Source organism: Bubalus bubalis, chromosome 4 (genome assembly GCF_019923935.1).
Source record: "Bubalus bubalis isolate 160015118507 breed Murrah chromosome 4, NDDB_SH_1, whole genome shotgun sequence".
Lineage (NCBI taxonomy): Eukaryota > Metazoa > Chordata > Mammalia > Artiodactyla > Bovidae > Bubalus > Bubalus bubalis.
This window is the reverse complement of record NC_059160.1, coordinates 115,177,079-115,201,861: the sequence shown is the minus strand read 5'-3', so window position 1 is coordinate 115,201,861 and position 24,783 is coordinate 115,177,079. Positions and strand designations below refer to the sequence as shown.

Sequence of the window (24,783 nt, the reverse complement as noted above, 5' to 3'; positions counted from 1 at the left end):
AGAATGGTGTCAATTACATTTTGGGGAATAGGTAGCAAAAAAACCAATGGGCAAGAAACTTGGTTTCACATACCTGCTCTCCTATTGTTTGAGACAGATGTTACTTTCCTATGAAGGCTAATAAAAATGACCTCTAAAATATATTGAAGATAAGTAATAAATCAAAAAGACAGATCAATGAAGTGAAGTCGCTTAGTCATGTCCGACTCTTTGCAACCCCATGGACAGTAGCCTACCAGACTCCGCTGTCCATGGGATTTTCCAGGCAAGAATACTGGAGTGGGCTGCCATTTCCTTCTCCAGGGGATCTTCCCAACCCAGGGATCAAACCCGGGTCTCCTGTATTGCAGACAGACGCTTTACCGTCTGAGCCACCAGGGAAGCCAAAAAGACAGATCATTATAAACTTATAAACAGGTGAGCACAGGCATGCATGTGTGTGACTAAACATACACCCTTCCACCTGTCTTTCTGAATGCTTCTCCTTCCAGGCTCAGCTTTTTAAGAGCACAACAAACAGAATAAAGAGAATCATAGAGATATACATTCTGGTGTTTGATACTTCACATTCATCTCTCCATGCTTAGTGCTAGTGACATATTCATTTAAAACCTAAATCCCCCAAGGAGCACATAAGACACTGACAAAGTCTTCATCATCTACCATCCCTATACTTAGACCTTCATAGTAATCTTCAAATTCACCATATGACACCTCATCAGACTTGCTGCAGGCATCTTTTAACGTCTCTAGAAAAGATGATTTGATTTCTTCCTCTGTGGAGTGTCCTGTAAAATAGTACGACAATGAAACCACGTCCTTAAAAGTCCAGTAAAATGGCTGACGATAAATACTTAAGTCACCTGATGAAATCTTTTCAGCAATTTGAAATCTTATGTCAAACTACACATCAATTTATTTAAACATTTACTTGCATGAACTAGAATTTAATGATGGAGACTTAACTATATATTTGATGCATCTTTTAAAACAGTCTGATAGGGTGTATCCTATATGTGTATGGGCAAAATAACAGTTACTACTGTAGATATTTTTGTATTTGTTCATGTTTTAGAGAACTCAGTTTCATTCCCATTAGAAGTGAGGAAAGAAAACAATTTCTATGATATATAGGCTGTTAACATAGTAATGCAATGTGTGAAAGACATTAGTTACTTTATGAAGCAGTTACTCTAACTGCAACTAGAAAATATTACTAGGATTCATGATTCAGAGGCCTATGAATATCTTTGCTGGAAGAACTTTCAGTTGATTAAATCATTCTAGTTTAATCTCTGACATTAAGTAGGCTATTTCTACTGGTGGGTTATAATGAACATGTTTAATTTTAAACTATGCTGCTGCTAAATTGCTTCAGTGTGTCCGACTCTGTGCAACCCCATAGACGGCAGCCCACCAGGCTCCCCCATCCCTGGGATTCTCCAGGCAAGACCACTGGAGTGGGTTGCCATTTCCTTCTCCAATGCATGAAAGTGAAAAGTGAAAGTAAAGTTGCTCAGTCGTGTCTGACTCTTAGCAACCTCATGGACTGTAGCCCACCAGGCTCCTCCGTCCATGGGATTTTCCAGGCAAGAGTACTGGAGTGGGGTGCCATTGCCTTCTCCGAATTTTAAACTATAGGAAGATGCTATTGAGAATCACATATGTAAAAAAATTGTAATTCTTTAGTTTGCTATTTAAAGTGAGAGCAAAGAACATCTAAGTCATCCTTTCTTAAAATTCATTTGATTTTTTAACTTAGAACAATAAGCTATTTAAATAAGTATCTCATTGTATTATGACTGGTTAAAGGGAAGGAGTGATTTCAGCTTAACTACCTTTTTCTTTAAGCAATTTTTGTATTTTCAAATTTTGATAGACATATGTATGTTTATTCCCTTGCTGCTACTGCTGCTGCTAATTTGCTTCAGTTGTGTCGGACTCTGTGTAACCCCTGAGACGGCAGCCCATCAGGCTCCCCTGTTCCTGGGATTCTCCAGGCAAGAACACTGGAGTGGGCTGCCATTTCCTTCTCCAATGCATGAAAGTGAAAAGGGAAAGTGAAGTCGCTCAGTCATGTCCAACTCTGAGCGACCCCATGGACTGCAGCCTACCAGGCTCTTCCGTCCATGGGATTTTCCAGGCAAGAGTACTGGAGTGGGGTGCCATTGCCTTCTACGGTTTATTCCCTTATTCTGCCTTTATTCTTCAACCATAAGCAGACAATAAAACTCAGAGGACTTGCTCATGTAATTATCTGTTCTCTCAATCTATTGTGCTCTAACTCAAGTTTGTCACTATCTCAACAGGAAATAGTTAACCTCAATTATAAACATAAGTGAAAAAAACAAGTACAAATAACAGACCTATGAATTTTTAAATGAAGAAGCTCTCACATTTCTGGTTTAAAAAAAAACTATTTCCTCTGTTATTGGCCTCAAGTCCATGCTATAAATTAATATAGCTTATAGATATACTATTATTAACTCACATTTTTGAAATCTAATGCATTTTTTCTTTTTTAAAATTTATTTAATTGGAGGCTAATTACATTAAAATATTGTGGTGGTTTTTGCCATACATTGACATGAATCAGTCACAAGTGTACATGTGTCCCCCATCCCGAACCCCCTCCCACCTCCCTCCCCATCCCATCCCTCTGGGTTGTCCCAGTGCACCAGGCTTTGACTGCCGTTTCATGCATCGAACTTAGACTGGTCATCTATTTCACATATGACAATATATATGTTTCAATGCTATTCTCTCAAATCATCCCACCTTGTCTTCTGCAGAGTCCAAAAGTCTATTGTTTACATCTGTCTAATGCATTTTGACTTGTAGTAGTTACCTGAAATTACTTGAGGATGCATCTTTGCACAATAACATTTGCTTATGTCTATAATAGACACACTGCCTGTTTTGTTAAAATCCAGTTTCATAAAGGCCTAAATAAAGAGAAAAGTGTTATTTTTTCCTATGAAATCCTTAGAACCTAATTTTCCATTCTGCAGTAGGCTATTTTTGAGCTCTAAACAAAGCAATTTAAAATACTAAACTAGAATATGAAGGGAGCATCATGAATGCAGGGAGAAAGATACTGGAGCAAGATATTAGGTGACCTGCACTTAAGCATTAGTTCTGCCCTTTCTAGCACCCTGACCTTGAGAAAGGAACTTAACCTCTGTTACCCTGGCTTTCCTCTTTTTAACACTGAGGAGTTGGGTAAAAACCTCACAGTAAAGAATCTGCCTTCAATGCAGGAGATGAGGGTTTGATCCCTGGGTCTAGAATATCTCCTAGAGAAGGGAATGGCAACCCATTCCAGTATTCTTGCCTGAAGAATCCCATGGACAGAAGAGCCTGGCAGGCTACAGTCCATAAAGACACAGAGTCAGACATGACTAGCAGCTTAAGCATGCCCACACACTAGGAGTCACATGAAGTTGATAAATGGCTGGGACTATTTTGATTCAAAAAGTAAACTCAAAATATCCTATCACTAAAATTAATGAGAAAAGGAAATGATTTTTTAAATGGATTTTGTTACTCTATTTCCTGAAACTTAACACTACCTTTTGAAATGCTAGTTGCTTTACTGCTCCTTTAATTCAATGCAATCCTGTGGATCATAAAATGTATTTTATTGAGAAAAGGAGTGGATCCATAGAAACACACAACAGACCCAAAGCAACATCCCACATCTGCAGATGAGTAAAAACTAGAATGAAGTTTATTTACAATAATGTCACATATATATGGTACCTCTTATAGGCTAAATTGCATCCTCCCCAAAATTCATTTGTTGAAGCCCTAAACCCAAGTAATTCAGAGTGTGACTGCAGAAGATTGAGTCTTTAAATAGGTGACTAAGTTAAAATGAAATCATTAGAGCGGACCCTAATCCAGTATTTCTGGTATCCTCATAAGAAGAGGAGATTAGGACACAGATAACACAGACTGAGGGACTGACCGTGAGGACACACAGTGAGAAGACAGCCAACTAATTACAAGCCAAGGACAGTAGCTTCAGAAGAAACCAAACCTGCTGACACCTTGATCTTGGACTTCTCGTCTCCAGAATTGTGAAACAATACTTTTCTGCTGTATAAGTCATTCAGTGTACGGTATTTGTTATGGTAACCCTAGCAAACTAAGTTTACTTTTGCTTATTCCCTGGATTTAGAAAAGGCAGAGGAACCACTGATCAAATTGCCAGCATCTGCTGGATCACTGACAAAGCAAAAGAGTTCCAGGAAAACGTCTACTTTTGCTTTATTGACTATGTCAAAGCCTTTGACTGTGTGGATCACAACAAACTGTGGAAAATTCTTCAAGAGATGGGAATATCAGACCACCTGACCTGGCTCCTGAGAAATCTGTAAGCAGGTCAAGAAGCAACAGTGAGAACTGGACACGGAAGAACAGACTGGTTCCAAATCGGGAAAGGAGTACATCAAGGCTGTATATTGTCACCCTGCTTATTTAACTTATATGCAGAGTACATCATGAGAAACACTGGGCTGGAATGAAGCACAAGCTGGAATCAAGATTGCCAGGAGAAATAATCAATAACCTCAGATATGCCGATAACACCACCCTTATGGCAGACAGTGAGGAAGAACTAAAGAGCCTCTTGATGAAAGTGAAAGAGGAGAGGGAAAAAGTTGGCTTAGAGCTCAACATTCAGAAAACTAAGATTATGGCATCTGGTCCCATCACTTCATGGCAAATAGATAGGGAAGCAATGGCAACAGTGAGAAACTTCATTTTGAGGGGCTCTAAAATCACTGCAGATGTGACTGCAGCCATGAAATTAAAAGATGTTTACTCCTTGGAAGGAAAGTTATGACCAACCTAGACATCATATTAAAAAGCAGAGACATTACTTTGCCAACAAAGGTCCGTTTAGTCAAGGCTATGGTTTTTCCAGTGGTCATATATGGATGTGAGAGTTGGACTATAAAGAAAGCTGAGCACCGAAGAATTGATGCTTTTGAACTGTGGTGTTGGAGAAGACTCTTGAGAGTTCCTTGGACTGTAAGGGGATCAAACCAGTCCATCCTAAAGAAAATCAGTCCTGAATATTCACTGGACAGACTAATGTTGAACCTGAAACTCCAATACTTTGGCCACCTGATGCAAAGAACCAACTCATTGAAAAAGATTCCTATGCTGGGAAAGATTGAAGGTGGGAGGAGAAGGGAGTGACAGAGGATGAGATGGTTGGATGGCATCACCAACACAATTTGAGTAGGCTCTAGGAGTTGGTGATGGACAGGGAGGCCTGGTGTGCTGCAGTCCATAGGGTCACAAAGAGTCAGACAGGACTGAGCGGCTGAGCTGAATTGATTCCCAGGACCAAGGCTTATGAAGGAGACAGCCCTTCAGTTTCTGTTCTTGACACTCACACCCATCACCAGGACATGTAAGGTAAACATGAATGCAAATTTATAAGTATTATGTGGTGAATTTAACATAAGGTATTTATCTTGCCTTTTGACCAGTAAAGATATAGATTTTTACATTTTCCATTTGTGCCCAATGTAATTGTTCAGACTACTCTATACACAATATCTTTGTTTTAGTATGGGATATATATACATTTCATATTAGGTACATATACAAAAGAAAAACTTCATTTTCAAAAATATGCTCTAAAAATGGCTACTAGAACCAAAGTATTATGTTCTCTCCTATAAACTCAGGGCTCTTTTTTAAAATTATTGTTTAACATGGTCATTTTCATCTTCATTTTAACGTTTAGCAAGCATCTTCTGAAAGTAGAGAAACATCTTTTAGTCATCATGCGAGGGTCATATGCATTGAGCTCGGACCCTCGGGCCGCTATGATGCTAGCCATTTTACATGTGTCATCTTAGACCGGATCTGTGAGGTAAGAAGCCGAGGCTCGGGGGATATTTAATAACTGATATAGACATACAGCTTATATGCAGCCAGAAATTTATGGAATTAACAATTTGTAAACTGAAATTTAATTTCAGATTTTATTTTCTTTTTACAGTATTTTCCTTAAACATAGGTTGTCTTGCTGTATAATGGGTAGATTTGTACATGTATGTGTGTTTTTGTGCTTTACTAAACCCACAGGACACTGCAGGGAAAGGGATTTAAAACTTCTTCAATGGTAATTCATTAAAGATTTAAGAGTGAACCTAACAATCTATTAAAAGTTAACTATTTGAAAGGTTACTTTACAAAGTTACCTTTCGAACAAATGATTTCCTATATTCATTCATTTCACCAATTATGGCACGTTTGAATTCTCCGTAATCAGCCCTGCCATCTCCACTGCTATTTAGGATTAGCCACAAAGACTCAAAATCCTAGAAATAATCAGAGAGAGACTTCTGTTACACCTTTAAGTTACATATGGCCACGACTATAATCATCATAGTATTTTGTTATATCTTTTGTTATATCTTATGTTTAGGGCTACACCTAGCCCTAGACAAGGTAGTAGACTCAATAAGGAAATTCCAAAAAGTCACATATAAATCCAATCAAAGGTACTAAGAAAGCTTATTTAGAGGAACTCTGTAATGGGCATAGTTCCATAAAGTTAAGAAACATTTAAGAGTGGTAATAAATCAAGTATATCATTTTAAATTTATTCCTTTCAGTAAAAATGCTACCATTTACTTGAACTTGACCACTTAATTATTTGTAATGTATTGTATCTGTGACAATTAAGAAGTCACTTCACCTACTGGAATGCCTCCAATAGGATGAGGACCGCTAATAATAAGAGAATATATATGAAGTGCCATAAAGAAAACATTTACATTTTGGGTAAATGGTATAGAGAGGATCAGGGTTCGGATGGGATGCTCCTTTAGGTGGAGGTGTCAGTGAAGTGCTCTGAGTAGAGAAAACCTGAATGGTGAGAAAATCCAGCCAGCAGACTCAGAGGTCTGCTGGACCTCCACTCACAGTGGAGGGACCCGTGGCTGTAAAGGCTTTGGGGCAGTTCCTGGAATGGTCACATCACGTCTCCTCTTGAAGCCTTCACATAGACTTCTCCCTTTCCTCAAGCAGCCACTGTCTGATCCATGCTCCTCCTCCCCTCTTGTTTACCTAATTCCTCCTCATCCTTCAAATCTCAGTTCTGATACACACCCACTCCAGAAATCCCACGAACTTCCTTCTCCTTCTCCATAACCTGGCTTGCAATTTATCTCACATGTTCTGAAAGCATTCTCTCTTTAACACTTACCATGCTTTTTCTGTAATCATTTATATCTTTGATTATAAAGACTTTAAGAGTACAAAGTATGTCTTCTCAGAGTTAGAACAATGCCTGCTTATTAGGTTCTGAATAAGCATAGGGAGGAGGGATGAATGCTGACATTTAAAAAATCAACAGGATTTTCCTGACGGCTTAATACTGATAATGAGGCATAAAAAGGAGACAAATGAACTACAAAAACTTCAGTAGAAAAGTGAATAAGGCCACTTAAGAATAATAGTCACTCACTGCGGAGAATTATCTGTGGTACCTACGTTTTCGGACACTTCTAAGCGAAATAATTTTAGAGCTTGCTTAAAATCTGCCTTATCTAAAAGTCCGTTTCCTTCTTTGTCCAGTTGTTGAAGGTGTTTTCCCAATCCAGTCAATATACGAACACCTCTTTTACGCAGTTGTTCTTTTAGCAGGTCTGTTTAGGAAGAAGAGTGATGGAAACTAATTATCCCTATGCATACATGAATCAAACTGCAATTGTCTCTCTGGTAAGAAAAAAAAGTTGACACATCTGATATAAGGGATGTTAATATGCAACCAGATCATGTGTATGGCTGACAAAAGGCTTTGGAAAACAACGCTTTTAGTAAAGTGGGTTATATACAAAATCCCACGTAAAGTATATCAGAGCTATAGTGCCACTGTGTGGTGAGACTGTTATACTTTTAAATATAGGAAAATAATGGTTCACTTTATCAGCATGAAAATAACCTCAGCGTTACAAATAAAATCTTCATGTTTAAAAAATCTTCTAGGCTTCCACTTCACCTGATGAGCCTATATTTTTAATCTTTTTCCTCTTTATTTGTTGGTACCAACTGAATTACAAATTTTTGAGTGATCTGCCTGACAGCTTATCAGTTCAAAATTTCTAAAATCGTTTGGAATCTTCAAATTGTAGCATATATTTAATAACATCAAGGCTTTAGAATGCTACCCTATACTTTTACACTTAAAGTAACCCTTTTTGCTAGGAATTTATAACAAGTTTTATCCCTAGGCCCATTCTCTTTGTGGGACAGATTTCATTTGATGCCTTCTGTACCATCTTCACTTAAGAAAATATAGGTAACTTTACCAAAGCAGTTATTAAATATAATGCATTAGAGGGGGAAAAAATGCCACTAGATACAAGGGTGACAAATCATACTGATCATGCTAGAATAAACTCTATTAACAATAGCATCAGGGATGTTTCAGAGATCAAATACCAATCCTAGGAAACGGCAATCCACGCCTGGAAAATCCCATGGACAGAGGCGCCTGGTAGGCTACAGTCTATGGGGTCACAAAGAGTCGGACACGACTGAGTGATTTCACAGACAACTTTTAAATCTCCTTTTAGCCTTGTTACTCCCATATCATCTTTATATGATAAATCAGGACTTACCAAAATTTATAAATTATATGTAGACTTCTGTGATGACTGGTTTAATGCCTTCCTGCCTTCTTGACTATGAGAGTCAACAAAGGACTCGTCTATTTGAGCCTCATAAACTGTACTAATTACAAGAGTAGACTCTAGAAACAAACCTTTAAAATATTTTAGTGTACAAACCTACATATATTTCACATATTACCTACAACAACTCTGAAATTAATAAGAGGTTATTTAGACATAAAGAAAGAGGTGCAAGAGATATACACAAAGTCATATGTCTACTGAATGGAGAGTCCAAACATGGCTTCCAGTCTAGTATTTTTTTCCTACACTGCTGCTGCTGCTGCTGCTAAGTCGCTTCAGTCGTGTCCGACTCTGTGCGACCCCGTAGACGGCAGCCCACCAGGCTCCCCTGTCCCTGGGATTCTCCAGGCAAGAACACTGGAGTGGGTTGCCATTTCCTTCTCCAATGCATGAAAGTGAAAAGTGAAAGTGAAGTCGCTCAGTCATGTCCGACTCTTAGTGACCCCATGGACTGCAGCCTACCAGGCTCCTCCGTCCATGGGATTTTCCAGGCAGGAGTACTGGAGTGGGGTGCAATTGCCTTCTCCTAGGCCACCACCAATTTCTTTATGATACTATAATATATAAAATGAGTACTACATAGTAAAAATCACATATCCATTTCATAGATAAAAACCACACTAGTGCTTTCTAAAATGTTTAAGTTCATAAATGATATAATACTAGTTATTCAGTTAGACTCACTGAAGTAGGAGAGATTCTAAAAATATTTTCAAATATGTATTTGTGTATAAAATAAAAAGATAGGAAGCAAATAGGCAATATAAAAGAAGTGTCATAAAACTAAGTAATATCTGGAAAATACTGCTTTACTCCTTACAAAGAAAATGGTTGAAAATTACAACTATTTGAGAGTATAGTAATGATACACACCTTGAATGGCCTTGAGAATCTGCCTGTCATTAGTGTCTTCACTGCTTACATCATCATGTTCCACAGAATCAGTTCTGCAATTGACATGTTCGTTGTAATACAAATATACTGTTTTGCAGTCTTAGTATAGGAACGCTAAGATTTCCCTGCTTTAGACCCAAAAAATTCTCAAAGAAAGATAGAAGAGTACTTAGAGATTAATCAACTCTTCCACCCTTGCTTGCGGCTTTAATCCTGAATATGCTAAATCAAAACGAAAATCCTTACATCTCCCAAGAACTACCTTTAAGCATTATGTTCAGTTTTATACTTATTTCAATCTTCTTTTTAAAAACTTAATTAAAACTATTATTTAAAAGCAGTTTTACCTTTAAATGTAAATACGGTATTTTAAAAAGCAAAAAAAAAAAAACCAAACAATCCTATTGAACAATACAGTAAAAGACAATAAAAGACAAGCACAGACTTAGCCAATTTATGGCAAATGGCCTCTAATGTACTGATAGCACACCAGTTACGTAATCTTGACCAGAAAAGCACTCCACAAGAATAGCATAAATATTTTCTGCAATAAAAAAAAAAAAAACCTCAAATTCATTTAAAAGCTTTTGATTCATAGCATTATTTTTTCACTATGTATATTATCAATCAATGGTCCACAAGCATGTGGGACCAAGATTTTTTTTTTAGTGCTTAGAAAAAGCACTGCTCTAAAAACATGGGAAAAGTTATTATATTATACTGTATCTCATCTTTTAAAATGTATTAGTTTGGTAGCATTTACTAAAATTAAAATGTTATAGTATAGGCAAATTAATAAAGTACTTTAACAAACTTAAAATGGGACATCTTAAATCTCCATTTGATTGTAACTGTTCCCACACATGGAGTGTATTTGAGTATAAGATATAGCACATAAAATAGACATGTATAGCTATGTTTTATTTTTTTAATGTAAATCTTAACTAAAATCAAAACACTTTGATATAGAATCTCACTTTAATATAATAAAAAATAATAATACCTCTAAAATGACAAATGCATGTGTGACTTACTTGAGAGAACCCAAAGCTCTCCAGTCAACATTTGTGATTCGAAGTGTAAGTACTGTGTTTTCTTTTACACTTTCTGGAAGTCTGGGATGATCAGAGCTCAAAAATGTCAAGTTTGCACCCTAAGGAAATTAACAAATGAATTATTTTAACTATGAAGTATATAAGAAGTAAAATAAAACTAATAGTAATTTTAAATATTCAATTTTGATTACATCTAATATAGTATACTTTTATTCTAATAAATAAGTATATTGAGAGAATATTTAGAAACCACACAGGCTTCAGCAAATAATATAGGAAAATAGAACTAATTTCACAATCTCCCAATTAGGACAATCTTAGATGTAACAATTGATGTGAAAAAAAAAAAAGAAGAATTCCAGGGTTTTTTTTTTTTTAAGAATTAGAGGAAAAAAGAACAAATTATCTCCAGGGAAATTATGACATTCCAAAATACAGAAATAGAGCTATTGATCTGCAGAAAGATGTGCTGCAAACTGATGAACTATGACAGATTCACTACCCTCTTTCCCCTGGTATTTTTAATATGGTTGTGTGTATTTATTTACGGCTGTGCAGGGCCTTTGTTGCTTTGTGTAGGCCTTCTCCAGCTGCAGAGTGGGGGCTACTCTTTGTCGCAGTGTGCAGGCTGCTCATTGCAGGGGCTTCTCTTGTTGCGGGGAGCACAGAGTCTAGTCACGTGGGCTTCAGTGGCTGTGGCCTGTGGGCTCTACAGTACAGGCTCGGGAGTTGTGGTGCAAGGGCTTAGTTGCTCCATGGCAAGTGGAATCTTCCCATACCAGGAATCCAACCCATGGCCCCTACACTGGCAGGTGGATTCTTATCCACTGCTCCACCAGGGAAGTCCTCTTTCACCTGGTATTTTGATAACAAATATTACATAAATGTAAAACTAAGCTTAACCTGTTTGGAGCATCAAGGCTTTGGTGAAAAAATTCCCCTCGAAAGTCCTTCATCCAAACTTAGAAAATTGTTGTTATTTTAATTTCTGAGTTTCTCAAATGCTTTACCATCTGAGCCACCAGGGAAGTCTTCTCAAATATAGTCAAATATAAATAAACACAAATTTTAAATAATATGCTTAATTATGTCTTTTGAAAATCAGGGAAGAGATTTCTCTCCTTTTTCCTAGAGCATTTACTTTAGAAAACTATAAGTACTTTCTCCACTCTTTGATATGTATATAAGTTCTCTTGAAATTATTATTTAAACAATAGAGACTATTTGATATGTGTAATGTAATTCAATCCAATCTGGTCCTTTACTAGTCTTCAATCCATTCCCCAGACCGCAACCAGAAAAATCTGCCTAAATCACAAACCTACTGATGCTACCTCCTCTCATTCCATCCACCTTGTTACCTTTCAGTGACTCCCCAAGACATTTTAGATAAGTCTTTAACAAAAGGCCACTCTTAGTAAGTTCTCATTTGTCTCTTGCCAATCCCCACCTTGAAGTCGAGATCAGTAGGACTGAACTCCTTTCAGTTCTCAAAAACAGCCATGTCTTTGGAGCTTTTGTTCTTTGCACGACCTGTCTCCTCGCCTGAAAGCCTTGCCTCCCCTCTTCCATCTACACATCCACGCCTGCCTACGTCCGGGTTGGGTGGCACACCCTGAAGAAGCCTCCTTCGACTCTACAAAACTGGGTCACTGCCCCGCCTATCTGGCCCTCTGATCTCTTTCCCGTTAGAATATAATTCCCACAAAAGCAAGGATTCTTTTCAAGTTATTTATAGTTCTATTTCCAATGCTTAGCCTATGAGTATATGTTTTATATGAATGATCATTGTGGGTAGTGAGATAACATGACTGTGATCATTTCACATTTCAGAGCACTATACAACTTCTAACATTACCTAAGATCATCATGATACGCCATACACCAGAGCTGTGCCAAGCAGGGAAATCACAAGGAAGATGAGCTAACCAGGAGATCTATGACAGCTCCAGAAGCCAAGCACCGCTCTGTGTGGAGAAAAATGTATGTCCCCAGAAGATAAGCCTGCCTTAGCTGGAGAATTACTCCTGGTTCTATTGAAGTAGCCACTGACCCAGTGGAACAGCCTTTAAAAGTACCAAAACACCAGTTCTCTGGGGCTTCCATTGCAGGATAAGTTGGGGTTGGGGGGGAGGGTGGTGGAGCTGAGTAGGGTCACAAGGAATAAATGCTGCTTAGATTCAGACCACAGGGATCTGGACCTGAGAGGCACCCTCTCTCCTAGAGAAACATCAACCATTAGCCAATATAAATGCCCCTGCTCAGGAAACAGGGAAAAGAATAAACTGGAAACTAGAAACCCTGCTCCCCTAGCCCCACAGGATCCCTCAAAATCCAACACCAGGTAGTAAAACATGAGCACACACACACTCAACTTACAATATAAAGATCACCAAGTCGGTACTGCTTTCCTTTTCTTCGTCCACGCTGATGACAATAAATGTTTTTTTGAATAAAAGGAAGCACATTTGTTCTAGAAGTTAAATGACAAAAAATGTGAAATTATTCAGCTGCTCTGGGAAATAGTCATCTTGAGAGCTGTAACGATCTTTAATGGCATACCTATTTTTCCCAAATTGCCGATACTCATAAATTGTAAGGGACTGGTCATGAGTGAAAAAGAATCCAACCAGCTCTCTGCAAGCATCACGTCCATTTCTAGAAAAAGAAAATGGTATCAAAGATTTTCAAATAGGATACTTTTCATATTTAATGATAGATGGATGCTATGTGTCAAACAGAGATGCCAGGATTTGCTCAAATGTGTGGTTATGGGAAACCACAAGGGAACAATGACAGAGCTTGCTGAAGTGTCAACTTAATTCTGATTTGGATGGAGAAAAAAGCTTTACCTTATACTAATATGAATATGGATCTATTACAATGTAGATTACTAATTTGGCTTAGACTTTTAAGATAGTGAAAGACCTTAAAAAAATGTTGAGCTTGCAAGAAGCCACAAGAGAGATATACATTTATTACCTTTTGTCATGGAAATTTTAAAATCACTGAACAAATATGCTAATTTTTAAAAAGCCACCTTATCTTTAATATTCTTGAAGAACATCAAGTAGCATCATGTGTTACTGGCAGTTTGTAAGACTAGATAACAGATTTAATAACCACCTTCCTTGTCACTTTACTACATCTACTGTTACTTTAAGCCATTAAAGTGAAATTAAATAAATTACATGAAGGTTAATTTTTAAGTAGTTTAGAATCTTCTAGTAGTAACATGTATCTTTTAAAAATTCATTTTATTTCTTTTTGAAAGACATTTTAAAATCACATTTTAAATAATTTCTAATCAAGATGTTTTTCTTTTAGACTCATACTCCCCATAATTTTTAGAAGAGATTAAATATATATTATCACCTAAAAATGTTTGTGGTGAATTCACTTAAATGTAACGAATTTAACTAATTTCATTATTGCTACCTCTATTTGAAAAGAAAATACCTTTTAATAATCATAGGATTAAAAAATTTAATACAGTCACAATTACCTTGATATGATCCTACCATCAAACTGCACTTTATGAGAAAGGATATTTTCAGTTAATGTAGACTGTGTTCTTATCCTGGCAAGAAATACAATTGTTAATAATTATTTTTAAAATACCTACATTAGATAAGAAAAGTACCTAAAAGTTATGTCAATATCTCAAATGCACATACTAGATAAAGATGAGGTTTAAACCTCTTTTTATTCCAGACTGCTATTGCTATTGCAGACACAGAAGAAAGAACCCTGAGCTGTGGTATATAATGGGCTTCCCTGGTGGCTCAGTGGTAAAGAATCCACCTGACAATGTAGGAGACATAGTTTTGATTCCTGGATCGGAAGATACCCTGGAGCAGGAAATGGCAGCCCACTCCAGTATTCTTGAGTGGAAAATTCCATAAACAGAGGAGCCTGGTGGGCACAGTCCATGAGGTTGCAAAAGAGTCGGACATGGCTTAGCAACTAAACAAAAACAACAAATTGTATATAATATATGAATAACTTCTATGCTAGAACTTACCATATCAAAGTAACTTACCATATCAAAGAAAGTCAGTATGAAACAGAGATAGCACGTTTGTGCCTGGCACTGTTGCAAGGCTAACCAATAGCCATTTCTAACCCTCTTCTTTGCCTCTCTCCCATCACAGAGTTTGCATTCTTAGCCTCTTACAACTAGAAGTGACTAAGGGACCCAGTTCTTCCAGTAAACTTCCAGGAAAGACTTGCTTTTTTCCTGATAAGAGAACAGCACGGAAAGAGCTCCAGCCTGTGAACACGGTGGGGATATGATGCCAGCAGCCACAGCAGCCATCAGGCAACCAAAAAGATCTCAGGGGAGCCAGCCCAGAGCTGGGCCTCGCTGAGCCACTCAACTAAAGCCAACAACTGGCCACCTCCAAGCAGCCAGTTGTATAAGGAAAATAAATCCTGATTCGTTTAAGCCACTGTCAGTCAGGTTTTCAGTTATGGGTAGCCGAAAACATTCCTTGCCAAAACAGAGTAGAGACAAAGAGTGCTGGATGAGGTTCCAGTCTTGGCCATAGTTCTAGCTGTCAGACCTCAAATCAGTTATTTAATCTTTATGGCTTTTAGACGGCATTGAATGATCTCACAAAGACTGCCAGTCCTAAAATTCTGTTTAATAATATGAAGCAAAACCCAATGACACACACTTTGGCACCCTACTACTAATATTCTCCTCTGAAGATTCAGTGATGTCTCTTTATGTCCCTTCCTAAGTAATTTTATGATATCCCCATAAAACTGCAGCTATAATGAAATTGCAATAATGTAGCTCACCGAGATCTTGAAACGTTATACCTCTATAAAAATCTAGGTCTCAATGAAAGGTAAGCAACATATAGCAAATAAGAACTTGTAAATCAAATGGGAGTTCTGAACACAGAGTGTAGCCATGAGAGTTTGGTCATCTCATTTCAATTTAATCCATTAGTAATAATGTGTTCATTGAATTCCCACTATGTGCCTGAAACAGTTCTAAATGCTGAGAAAATAAAAGCAATAATAATAATAGCCACTATTTATTAAGAACTTCCTAGACACTAGTCTGTGTTAAAATCTTTTTAATGTGTATTGGTTCATTTAATGCTTGTAGTAACTCAATGAAGTAAGTGTTATTATCCCCGTTCTAAAAATAAGGTTTATACAGTTAAACAGTTAGCACATGGCATAGCCAAAAAAAGAGAAAAAAATTGCTCATAATCATTACATTATATGGCTTCTCAAAGGTAAACAGAACTCAGTTTAACAGTGATAGATTGAAATAACAGTTTTAAGGATTCTAGTTTTCTTGAAAATACAAAAAAAAAAATAGGCATTTATATTACAAAATGGGAAGTTCCATGTTGGAGTTTTCAGTATCTGATACATAGCACCAATACTTCTCCAAGTTCTTAACCAATAGAGGAATAAGAATCAGGCGGATGAAGACTCACATATAAATTTTCTTATTGCTAAACCAGTTGGAAACTGGTTTAGAAATGTACCAACAACAAGCTAAGTCCTTAACACTAGAATTAAACAGACTAACCCACTCATTCCCACTGGGGAAGCACCCTGTAAAGCTCAGTGCACAGGACAGAATGTGTACTTCTGCAGACATCTGGGTCAAGGAACAAGAGGGGAGGAAGGCCTGTACTACACGTGCCAATGCCTGCCTCCCATTCTATGGAGCAGAATTTTCTCCTCTTCTTCCTTTGGGAATAAGACTAAGGGCAGTTAAGTCCAATAATTCTAATCAAGCCCCCACAGGATTTTTTGTAGAACTAGACTAGCTAAATCTAAAACTTATATCGAAGAGGAAGGAGCCAAAGTGTGCCAAGACAATACTAAAGCTAAACAAGCTTTAAATATTTAATATATAACAGTACTAATTAAGACAGGATAATTCTGGTGCAGGGATGTATAACAGGTAGATGAGACTGAAAACAACAACAACAACAACCTAGAAACCAACCATACATTTCTAACAACTTCATATATGACATAAGTGGCAATACAAGTCAGAGAGAAAACAAATTGGTGGTAGGGAGAGATTTCATAAAGAAGATACAAGGGACACTAACAATAAATGGAGAGATTGGTAAACTGGTCTACAATAAATTTAGCAACTTTTGTTCATCAAAAAACATGATCAAGAGAATGCAAAGGTGACCAGAGGATAGGAAAAGACACGTCCAACAAATATAGCTGAAAAAGGACTTATAACTAGAATATATAAGTAAGTTCCACAAATCAATATGAAAAGATAACCCAATAGACTTGAAGGGACTATATAGACTATCCTATAAGAGGATACCCAGATGATGAACATACCTATGCAAAAGTGCTCAACATCATTAGTCTTTAGTGAAACGTAAGTGAAAATCACCAATATATACCCATAAAATCCCAATATATACCTATGTTCAAACTACTGAACAATTGCACTCATCTCACAAGCTAGCAAAGTAATGCTCAAAATTCTCCAAGCCAGGCTTCAACGGTACATAAACCATGAACTTCCAGATGTTCAAGCTAGATTTAGAAAAGGCAGAAGAACCAGAGATCAAATTGCCAACATCCATTGGATCATCAAAAAAGCAAGAGACTTCCAGAAAACATCTATGTCTGCTTTATTGACCATGGCAAAGCCTTTGACTGTGTGGATCAGAACAGACTGTGGAAAATTCTTAGAGATGGGAAGAATCAATATAGTGAAAATGAGTATACTACCCAAAGCAATCTATAGATTCAATGCAATCCCTATCAAGCTACCAAAGGTATATTTCACAGAGCTAGAACAAATAATTTCACAGTTTGTATGGAAATACAAAAAAACCTCAAATAGCCAAAGCAATCTTGAGAAAGAAGAATGGAACTGGAGGAATCAATCTGCCTGACTTCAGGCTCTACTACAAAGCCACAGTCATCAAGACAGTATGGTACTGGCACAAAGACAGAAATATAGATCAATGGAACAAAATAGAAAGCCCAGAGATAAATCCACACACATATGGACACCTTATCTTTGACAAAGGAGGCAAGAATATACAATGGATTAAAGACAATCTCTTTAACAAGTGGTGCTGGGAAAACTGGTCAGCCACTTGTAAAAGAATGAAACTAGAACACTTTCTAACACTATACACAAAAATAAACTCAAGACCGATTAAAGATCTAAACGTAAGACCAGAAACTATAAAACTCCTAGAGGAAAACATAAGCAAAAACACTCTCTGACATAAATCACAGCAGGATCCTCTATGACTAACCTCCCAGAATATTGGAAATAAAAGCAAAAATAAACAAATGGGACCTAATTAAAATTAAAAGCTTCTGCATAACAAAGGAAACTATAAGCAAGGTGAAAAGACAGCCTTCAGAATGGGAGAAAATAATAGCAAATGAAGCAACTGACAAACAACTAATCTCGAGAATATACAAGCAACTCCTGCAGCTCAATACAAGAAAAATAAACGACCCAATCAAAAAATGGGCCAAAGAACTAAATAGACATTTCTGCAAAGAAGACATACAGATGGCTAACAAACACATGAAAAGATGCTCAACATCACTCATTATCAGAGAAATGCAAATCAAAACCACAATGAGGTACCATTTCACACCAGTCAGAAAGGCTGAGATCCAAAAGTCTATAAGCAATAAATGCTGGAGAGGGTGTGGAGAAAAGGGAACCCTCTTACGCTGTTGGTGGGAATGCAAACTAGTATAGCCACTATGGTGAACAATCTGGAGATTCCTTAAAAAGCTGGAAATAGAACTGCCCTATGACCCAGCAATCCCACTGCTGGGCATACACACCAAGGAAACCAGAATTGAAAGAGACACATGTACCCCAGTGTTCATCGCAGCACTGTTTATAATAGCCAGGACATGGAAGCAACCTAGATGTCCATCAGCAGATGAATGGATAAGAAAGCAGTGGTACATATACACGATGGAGTATTACTCAGCCATTAAAAAGAATACATTTGAATCAGTTCTAATGAGGTGGATGAAACTGGAGCCTATTATACAGAGTGAAGTAAGCCAGAAAGAAAAACACCAATACAGTATACTAATGCATATATATGGAATTTAGAAAGACGGTAAGGATAACCCTGTATGCGAGAGAGCAAAAGAGACACAGATTTTGTCTTTTGGACTCTGTGGGAGAGGGAGAGGGTGGGATGATTTGGGAGAATGGCATTGAAACATGTATAATATAAGAAATGAATTGCCAGTCCAGGTTCTATGCAGGATACAGGATGCTTGGGGCTGGTGCACTGGGATGACCCAGAGGGATGGTACGGGGAGAGAGGTGGAAGGGGGGGTTCAGGATGGGGAACATGTGTACACCCATGGTTGATTCATGTTGATGTATGGCAAAACCAATAAAAATTAATTTAAAAAAGAGATGGGAATACCAGACCACCTGATCTGTCTCCTGAGAAATCTGTATGCAGGTCAAGAAGCAACAGTTAGAACTGGACATGGAACAACAGACTGGTTCCAAATCAGGAAAGGAGTACGTCAAGGCTGTATATTGTCACCCTGCTTATTTAACTTATATGCAGAGTACATCATGAGAAACGCTGGGCTGGAAGAAGCACAAGCTGGAATCAAGATTGTCGGGAGAAATATCAATAACCTCAGATATGCAGATGACACCACCCTTATGGCAGAAAGTGAAGAACTAAAGATCCTCTTGATGAAAGTGAAAGAGGAGAGTGAAAAAGTTGGCTTAAAACTCAACATTCAGAAAACTAAGATCATGGCACCTGGTGCCATCTCTTTATAGCAAATAGATGGGGAAACAATGGGAACAGTGACAGAATTTATTTTGGAGGACTCCAAAATCACTGCAGATGGTGACCGCAGCCATGAAATTAAAAGATGCTTTTGCTCCTTGGAAGAAAAGCTATGACCCACCTAGACAGCATATTAAAAAGCAGAGACATTACTTTGCAAACAAAGGTCCATCTAGTCAAATCTATGGTTTTTCCAGTAGTCATGTATAGATGTGAGACTTGGACTATAAAGAAAGCTGAGCACTTAAGAATTGATGCTTTTGAACTGTGGTGTTGGAGAAGACTCTTGAGAGTCCCTTGGACTGCAAGGAGATCCAACCAGTCCATCCTAAAGGAAATCAGTCCTGAATATTAACTAAGGACTAATGCTGAACCTGAAACTCCGATACTTTGGCCACCTGATGTGAAGAACTGACTGCTTAGAAAAGATCCTGATGCTGGTAAAGATCAAAGGCAGGAGGAGAAGGTGACCACAGAGGATGAGATGGTTGGATGGCATCACTGACCCAATAAGCATGGATTTGAGCAAGCTCCAGGAGTTGGTGATGAAGAGGGAAGCCTGATATGCTACAGTTCACAGCATCACAAACAGTCAGATAGGACTGAGCTACTGAACTGACTGATACCCATAAGGGGATCTAAAATGAAAAATATAGATAGTTACCAGTATCTTGTAAAGATACGGTGCCACTAGCACCTTCTTACTGCTACCGGTGGGAGTTTTAATTGCAGCAACCACTTTGGAAGACTATTTGACAGTATTCTTTAAAGCTGAACATATGCATAGTAGATGGGCCAGCAATTCCCTTCTAAGTGAGTACTGAGCAGAAATGAGCACATATGCTCATCAAAAGGCATGCACTAAAGTTTATGGCGGCACTATCCACAAACTGCCAAATGTCCACCAACGGCTGTGAGTAAACAAACCGTGGTATATTTATACAATAAAATAGTGTGCAGTAAGGAGGATAAGGGACAACTACAAATAACACACATTAAACTCGCAAACGTAACATTAAGCAAAAGAATTCAGACTCAGAGTCCAAGTTTTGTGAGTTCATGTAAATTCATAACCGGATAGTAGCAATCTACAATGTTAGGATGGAGAGGCTAACCTGGGGCGGCAGAGGAGCTGGGAAGTAACTGAGGGACAGTGATGGTTTCTGGGGTGCTGACCTGTTTCTTGGTCTAGGAATAATGCATAAGTTTTGTTCAGTTTGTGAAAATTCCTCTGCTGTACTTTTAAAATATGTACACTTTGTGAATGAATGTTTTATTTCTATAAAAGTTTAAGAAAGAGAAGTTTAGACATATGGTAGCTGAGTGATGGCCCCTGAAAGACACTCATATCCTCATCTTCAGGTCACATTAATTAATTTACACATGATAACAGGGACTTTGCAAATGTGATTCACTTAAAGATCTGGAGATGAGAAGATCAACCGGGATTATACAGGTAGGTTCAGTGCAATCACAAGTGTTTTATAAAAGGAAAGCAGAAGGATACGTGATACCTACAGAAAAGGAACAGCAGAGTAATAACACTCCTCTGCTTTGAAGATGGTGGAGGGACCACAAGCCAAGGAACAAAGGCAGCCCCTAGACACTGAAAAAGGCAAAGAAGCGATTCTTCCCCGAAGCCTCCGGAAGGAATGCAGTCCTGTCAGCACCTTGATTGTAGATTTCTGAACTCCAGAAGTGGAAGAGAATAAATGTGTGTCGTTTCAAAGATACTATTTGTGGTAATCTGTTACAGCAGCAATAGGAAATTAATGCATGATACCTTCAAATATTTAAAGGTATGGAAACTTCTAGAAAATAAGATAAGGCTTCTAGAAATAAGATAAGAATGAGACAAAAAGACCAAAGTTACAAGAAAGTGAAAGTGAAGTCACTCAGTTGTGTCCAACTCTTTGCGACCCCGTGGTCTGTAACCTACCAGGCTCCTCCGTCCATGGGATTCTCCAGGCAAGAATACTGGAGTGGGTTGCCATTTCCTTCTCCAGGGGAATCTTCCTGACCCAGGGATTGAACCCGGGTCTCCGGCCTTGCAGGCAGACGCTTTAACCTCTGAGCCACCAGGGAAGTTATAAGAAAGTACTGACAATTACACCAATCTGAAAATATTAAAAAACTGCTCTAAGAACTGGTGGGTTCTCTATTCTATTAAATCTGAGGCTAAATGTCAATTATCGGCGAAGTTGGTGAGAACTTTCAGTGGACTGCACCAGCGAACTATAAAAGTCCATACCAAACCAAGTACTTCGTACGTCATAAAGTACTTGGTACTTTGTACTTCATAAAGTACAAAGTAAAGGCAAAAAGTAATATTTTTTAAAAAATACTAATTTTGAATATATTATGTCATCGAAATTCAGCCAGTATATATTGTGCATATACAGATGTCTCAGTTACTACATTGTGTCTTTTCACATGTATTGCTGCCTGAGTTTCTGGCTGTCACTCCTAAATTATAAATAGAAGATCTGGAGGGCAAAGTTTATCCCAGTATCTTAAAGTGACAGAACTGGGATCTGAACTCCAAAAATTCCACTTTCCTTTATACAGAAAAGATAAAAACACAAAAGAAAAAATTTCCATTAGATACAAAAGTACATTTGAAAAATATAACATACTACATCCTTATTTTATATAAAAGCCTTCTTACTTCGTTTCATGCAGTGTTCTTTTTCTAAATCGAATAGGTGCCAGCTTTGAATCTGGAAGGATATGAGAAATTTCTTGCTTCTCAGAGGTTAAATTTTGCTCTGGATCACTGATTACAGCCCTATACAGGAAAACACAACAGTCTGACAATTAAATATTATAATGAAATGCTCTAGTATTCACATATTTATAAGCAGTTGGAAAAACCCATATACAAATGCCAATTTATACTACTGGCAGAATGAATAATCTATCAGATATTAAATGAACAAATTTAATAATTAAAAACATCATACAAGTGAATATTCTTATCTATCTCTTTTTCCATAAGTATTATCTAAAAATAAATTGAAATTTCTGAGAGGATTTGGAGTTTCAGGTCTTCCTCTTACTATTATTTAAACAAAAAGACACTGTGCCAACAACTTCTGAATAAAAGACAGGAAGTATGTAAGCAACCATATGGATTTCTGGGGTGGGGAGGAAGCATTCCAAGAGAAAGGGAAAATAAATGCAAAGTACCTGAGACATCAGTGACTCTGCTATGTTTTATAAGGGAGGAAGCCAGATGGCAAAGCAGAGTAAACGAGAGAAGTAGGAAAAGGGGTCCAGGGTCTAATGGTGGGCAAAACATGCAGGGATTGGGGAGAATGTGCTACTGACCCCCGTTTTTTAGCACTCCTAATTCACTCCCTTGGCATGCCCTCACTATAATGGTAGTGTGCTTTCTTTGGCTTTAAGTTTAGCCATTGGAAATGCTTTGGCAGCAGAGGGCTCTGCTGATCTGACCTGAACTAATTCGTGCAAGTGTGGGTGGTTTGGGAATCTGTTCATCTAGGATAATCGTGGCTAAGTGGTCCAGCTGCATGTAGGGAAGGACTTTCCTTTTGAGAGCAAGTGGGTTAACCAAGCTAACAAAGATGGCAGAAGCACAAAAAAGCAAATGGAAACATGAGGTTTTTTAAGGATTAAACTCAGAATTAAGCCCACTGCTTTTGGTCATATATAATGGGCCAAAGTAAGTGAAAAGTAATAGCTACTCAGCCAAGTCTAGCCTGGACAGCTGACCTGAAGACACATGAGCATTAATTAATGACTACTGTTTTAAGCTACTAGGTTTTATGGTGATAGGTAACCAATACATGTGCATACTCAGTCACTTCAGTCATGTCTGACTCTGCAATCCCACGGACTGTAGCCCACAAGGCTCCTCTGTGCATAGGAGTCTCCTGGCAAGAATACTGGCATGGGTTGCATTTTCCTCTTCCAAAGGATCTTCCTGACCCAGGGACTGAACCCTTGTGTCCTCCGTCTCCTGCATGGCAACAGATTCTTTACACACTGAGCCACCTGGGAAGCAACCAATATATAGGTCTTACAGATTTTATTCTGATTGACATGGATGTTACTGGAAGGTTTGATGTGGCTTATGTTTTTAATGGACTCACTGGCTGCTAGGTTGACAATAGACCAATTAGGGGCAAATGCAGGTACAATGAGTCCAATTAGAAAGTGTCTGAAATAATCGAGGAGACAGGAGATGACAGGGTGAACAGGGAGGGTGGCAGCAGAGGGGGATAAATTTATTTTGATAGTAGATCTGAGTTTGCCAACAAACTGCATATAGGATTTGAGTGAAAGAGAAGGATTAAAGGCATTAATAAGATTTTAAGCCTAAATAACTTGAAGAATTATTACAAATAGCTGAGAAAAGAAAAGATGCAAAAGGCAAAGGAGAAAAGGAAAGACATACCCATCTGAATGTAGAGTTCTGAAGAATAGCAAGGAGAGATAAGAAAGCCTTCCTCAGCGATCAATGCAAAGAAACAGAGGGAAACACTAGAATAGGAAAGACTAGAAATCTCTTCAAGAAAATTAGAGATACCAAGGCAACTTCTCATGCAAAGATGGGCACAATAAAGGACAGAAATGTATATGGACCTAACAGAAGCAGAAGACATTAAGAAGAGGTGGCAAGAATACACAGAAGAACTGTACAAAAAAGATCTTCATGACCCAGATAACTAGGATGGTGTGATCACTAACCTAGAGCCAGACATCCTGGAATGTGAAGGCAAGTGGACCAGAGGAAGCATCACTATGAACAAAGCTAGTGGAGGTGATGGAATTCCAGTTGAGTTATTTCAAATCCTAAAAGATGATGCTATGAAAGTGCTGCACTCAATACGCCAGCAAATTTGGAAAACTCAGCAGTGGCCACAGGACTGGAGAAGGTCAGTTTTCACCAATCCCAAAGAAAGGCAATGCCAAAGAATGCTCAAACTACCACACAGTTGTGCTCATCTCACACATTAGTAAAGTGATGCTCAAAATTCTCCAGGCCAGGCTTCAGCAATATGTGAACTGTGAACTTTCAGATATTCAAGCTGGTTTTAGAAAAGGCAGAGGAACCAGAGATCAAATTGCCAACATTTGATAGATCATCGAAAAAGCAAGAGAATTCCAGAAAAAAATCTGCTTTATTGACTATGCCAAAGCCTTTGACTGTGTGGATAACAATAAACTGCGGAAAATTCTTCAAGAGATGTGAATACCAGACCACCTGACCTGTCTCCTGAGAAACCTGTATGCAGGTCAAGAAGCAACAGTTAGAACTGGACA

General features: G+C 38.0%; 1 protein-coding gene across 13 annotated transcripts in view; it reads right to left on the bottom strand.

The window, feature by feature from the left end:
- Nucleotides 1–24,783, bottom strand: part of CAPS2 (calcyphosine 2) — a 47,432-nt gene continuing 22,649 nt past the window's right edge. For 12 of the 13 annotated variants that reach the window (XM_025284456.3, XM_025284442.3, XM_025284441.3 and 9 more), the window contains 10 exons: nt 22,163–22,282; nt 14,181–14,255; nt 13,238–13,333; nt 13,055–13,148; nt 10,655–10,773; nt 9,600–9,673; nt 7,522–7,676; nt 6,225–6,344; nt 2,849–2,945; nt 1–788 (listed from right to left, as the gene is read on the bottom strand). In XM_025284456.3, coding sequence (XP_025140241.3) covers nt 613–788; nt 2,849–2,945; nt 6,225–6,344; nt 7,522–7,676; nt 9,600–9,673; nt 10,655–10,773; nt 13,055–13,148; nt 13,238–13,333; nt 14,181–14,255; nt 22,163–22,282 — 1,126 coding nt within the window. In that variant the 3' untranslated portion in view covers nt 1–612. The remainder of the gene's footprint in view (nt 789–2,848; nt 2,946–6,224; nt 6,345–7,521; nt 7,677–9,599; nt 9,674–10,654; nt 10,774–13,054; nt 13,149–13,237; nt 13,334–14,180; nt 14,256–22,162; nt 22,283–24,783) is intronic. The other variant, XM_025284459.3, reaches the window with a different exon arrangement.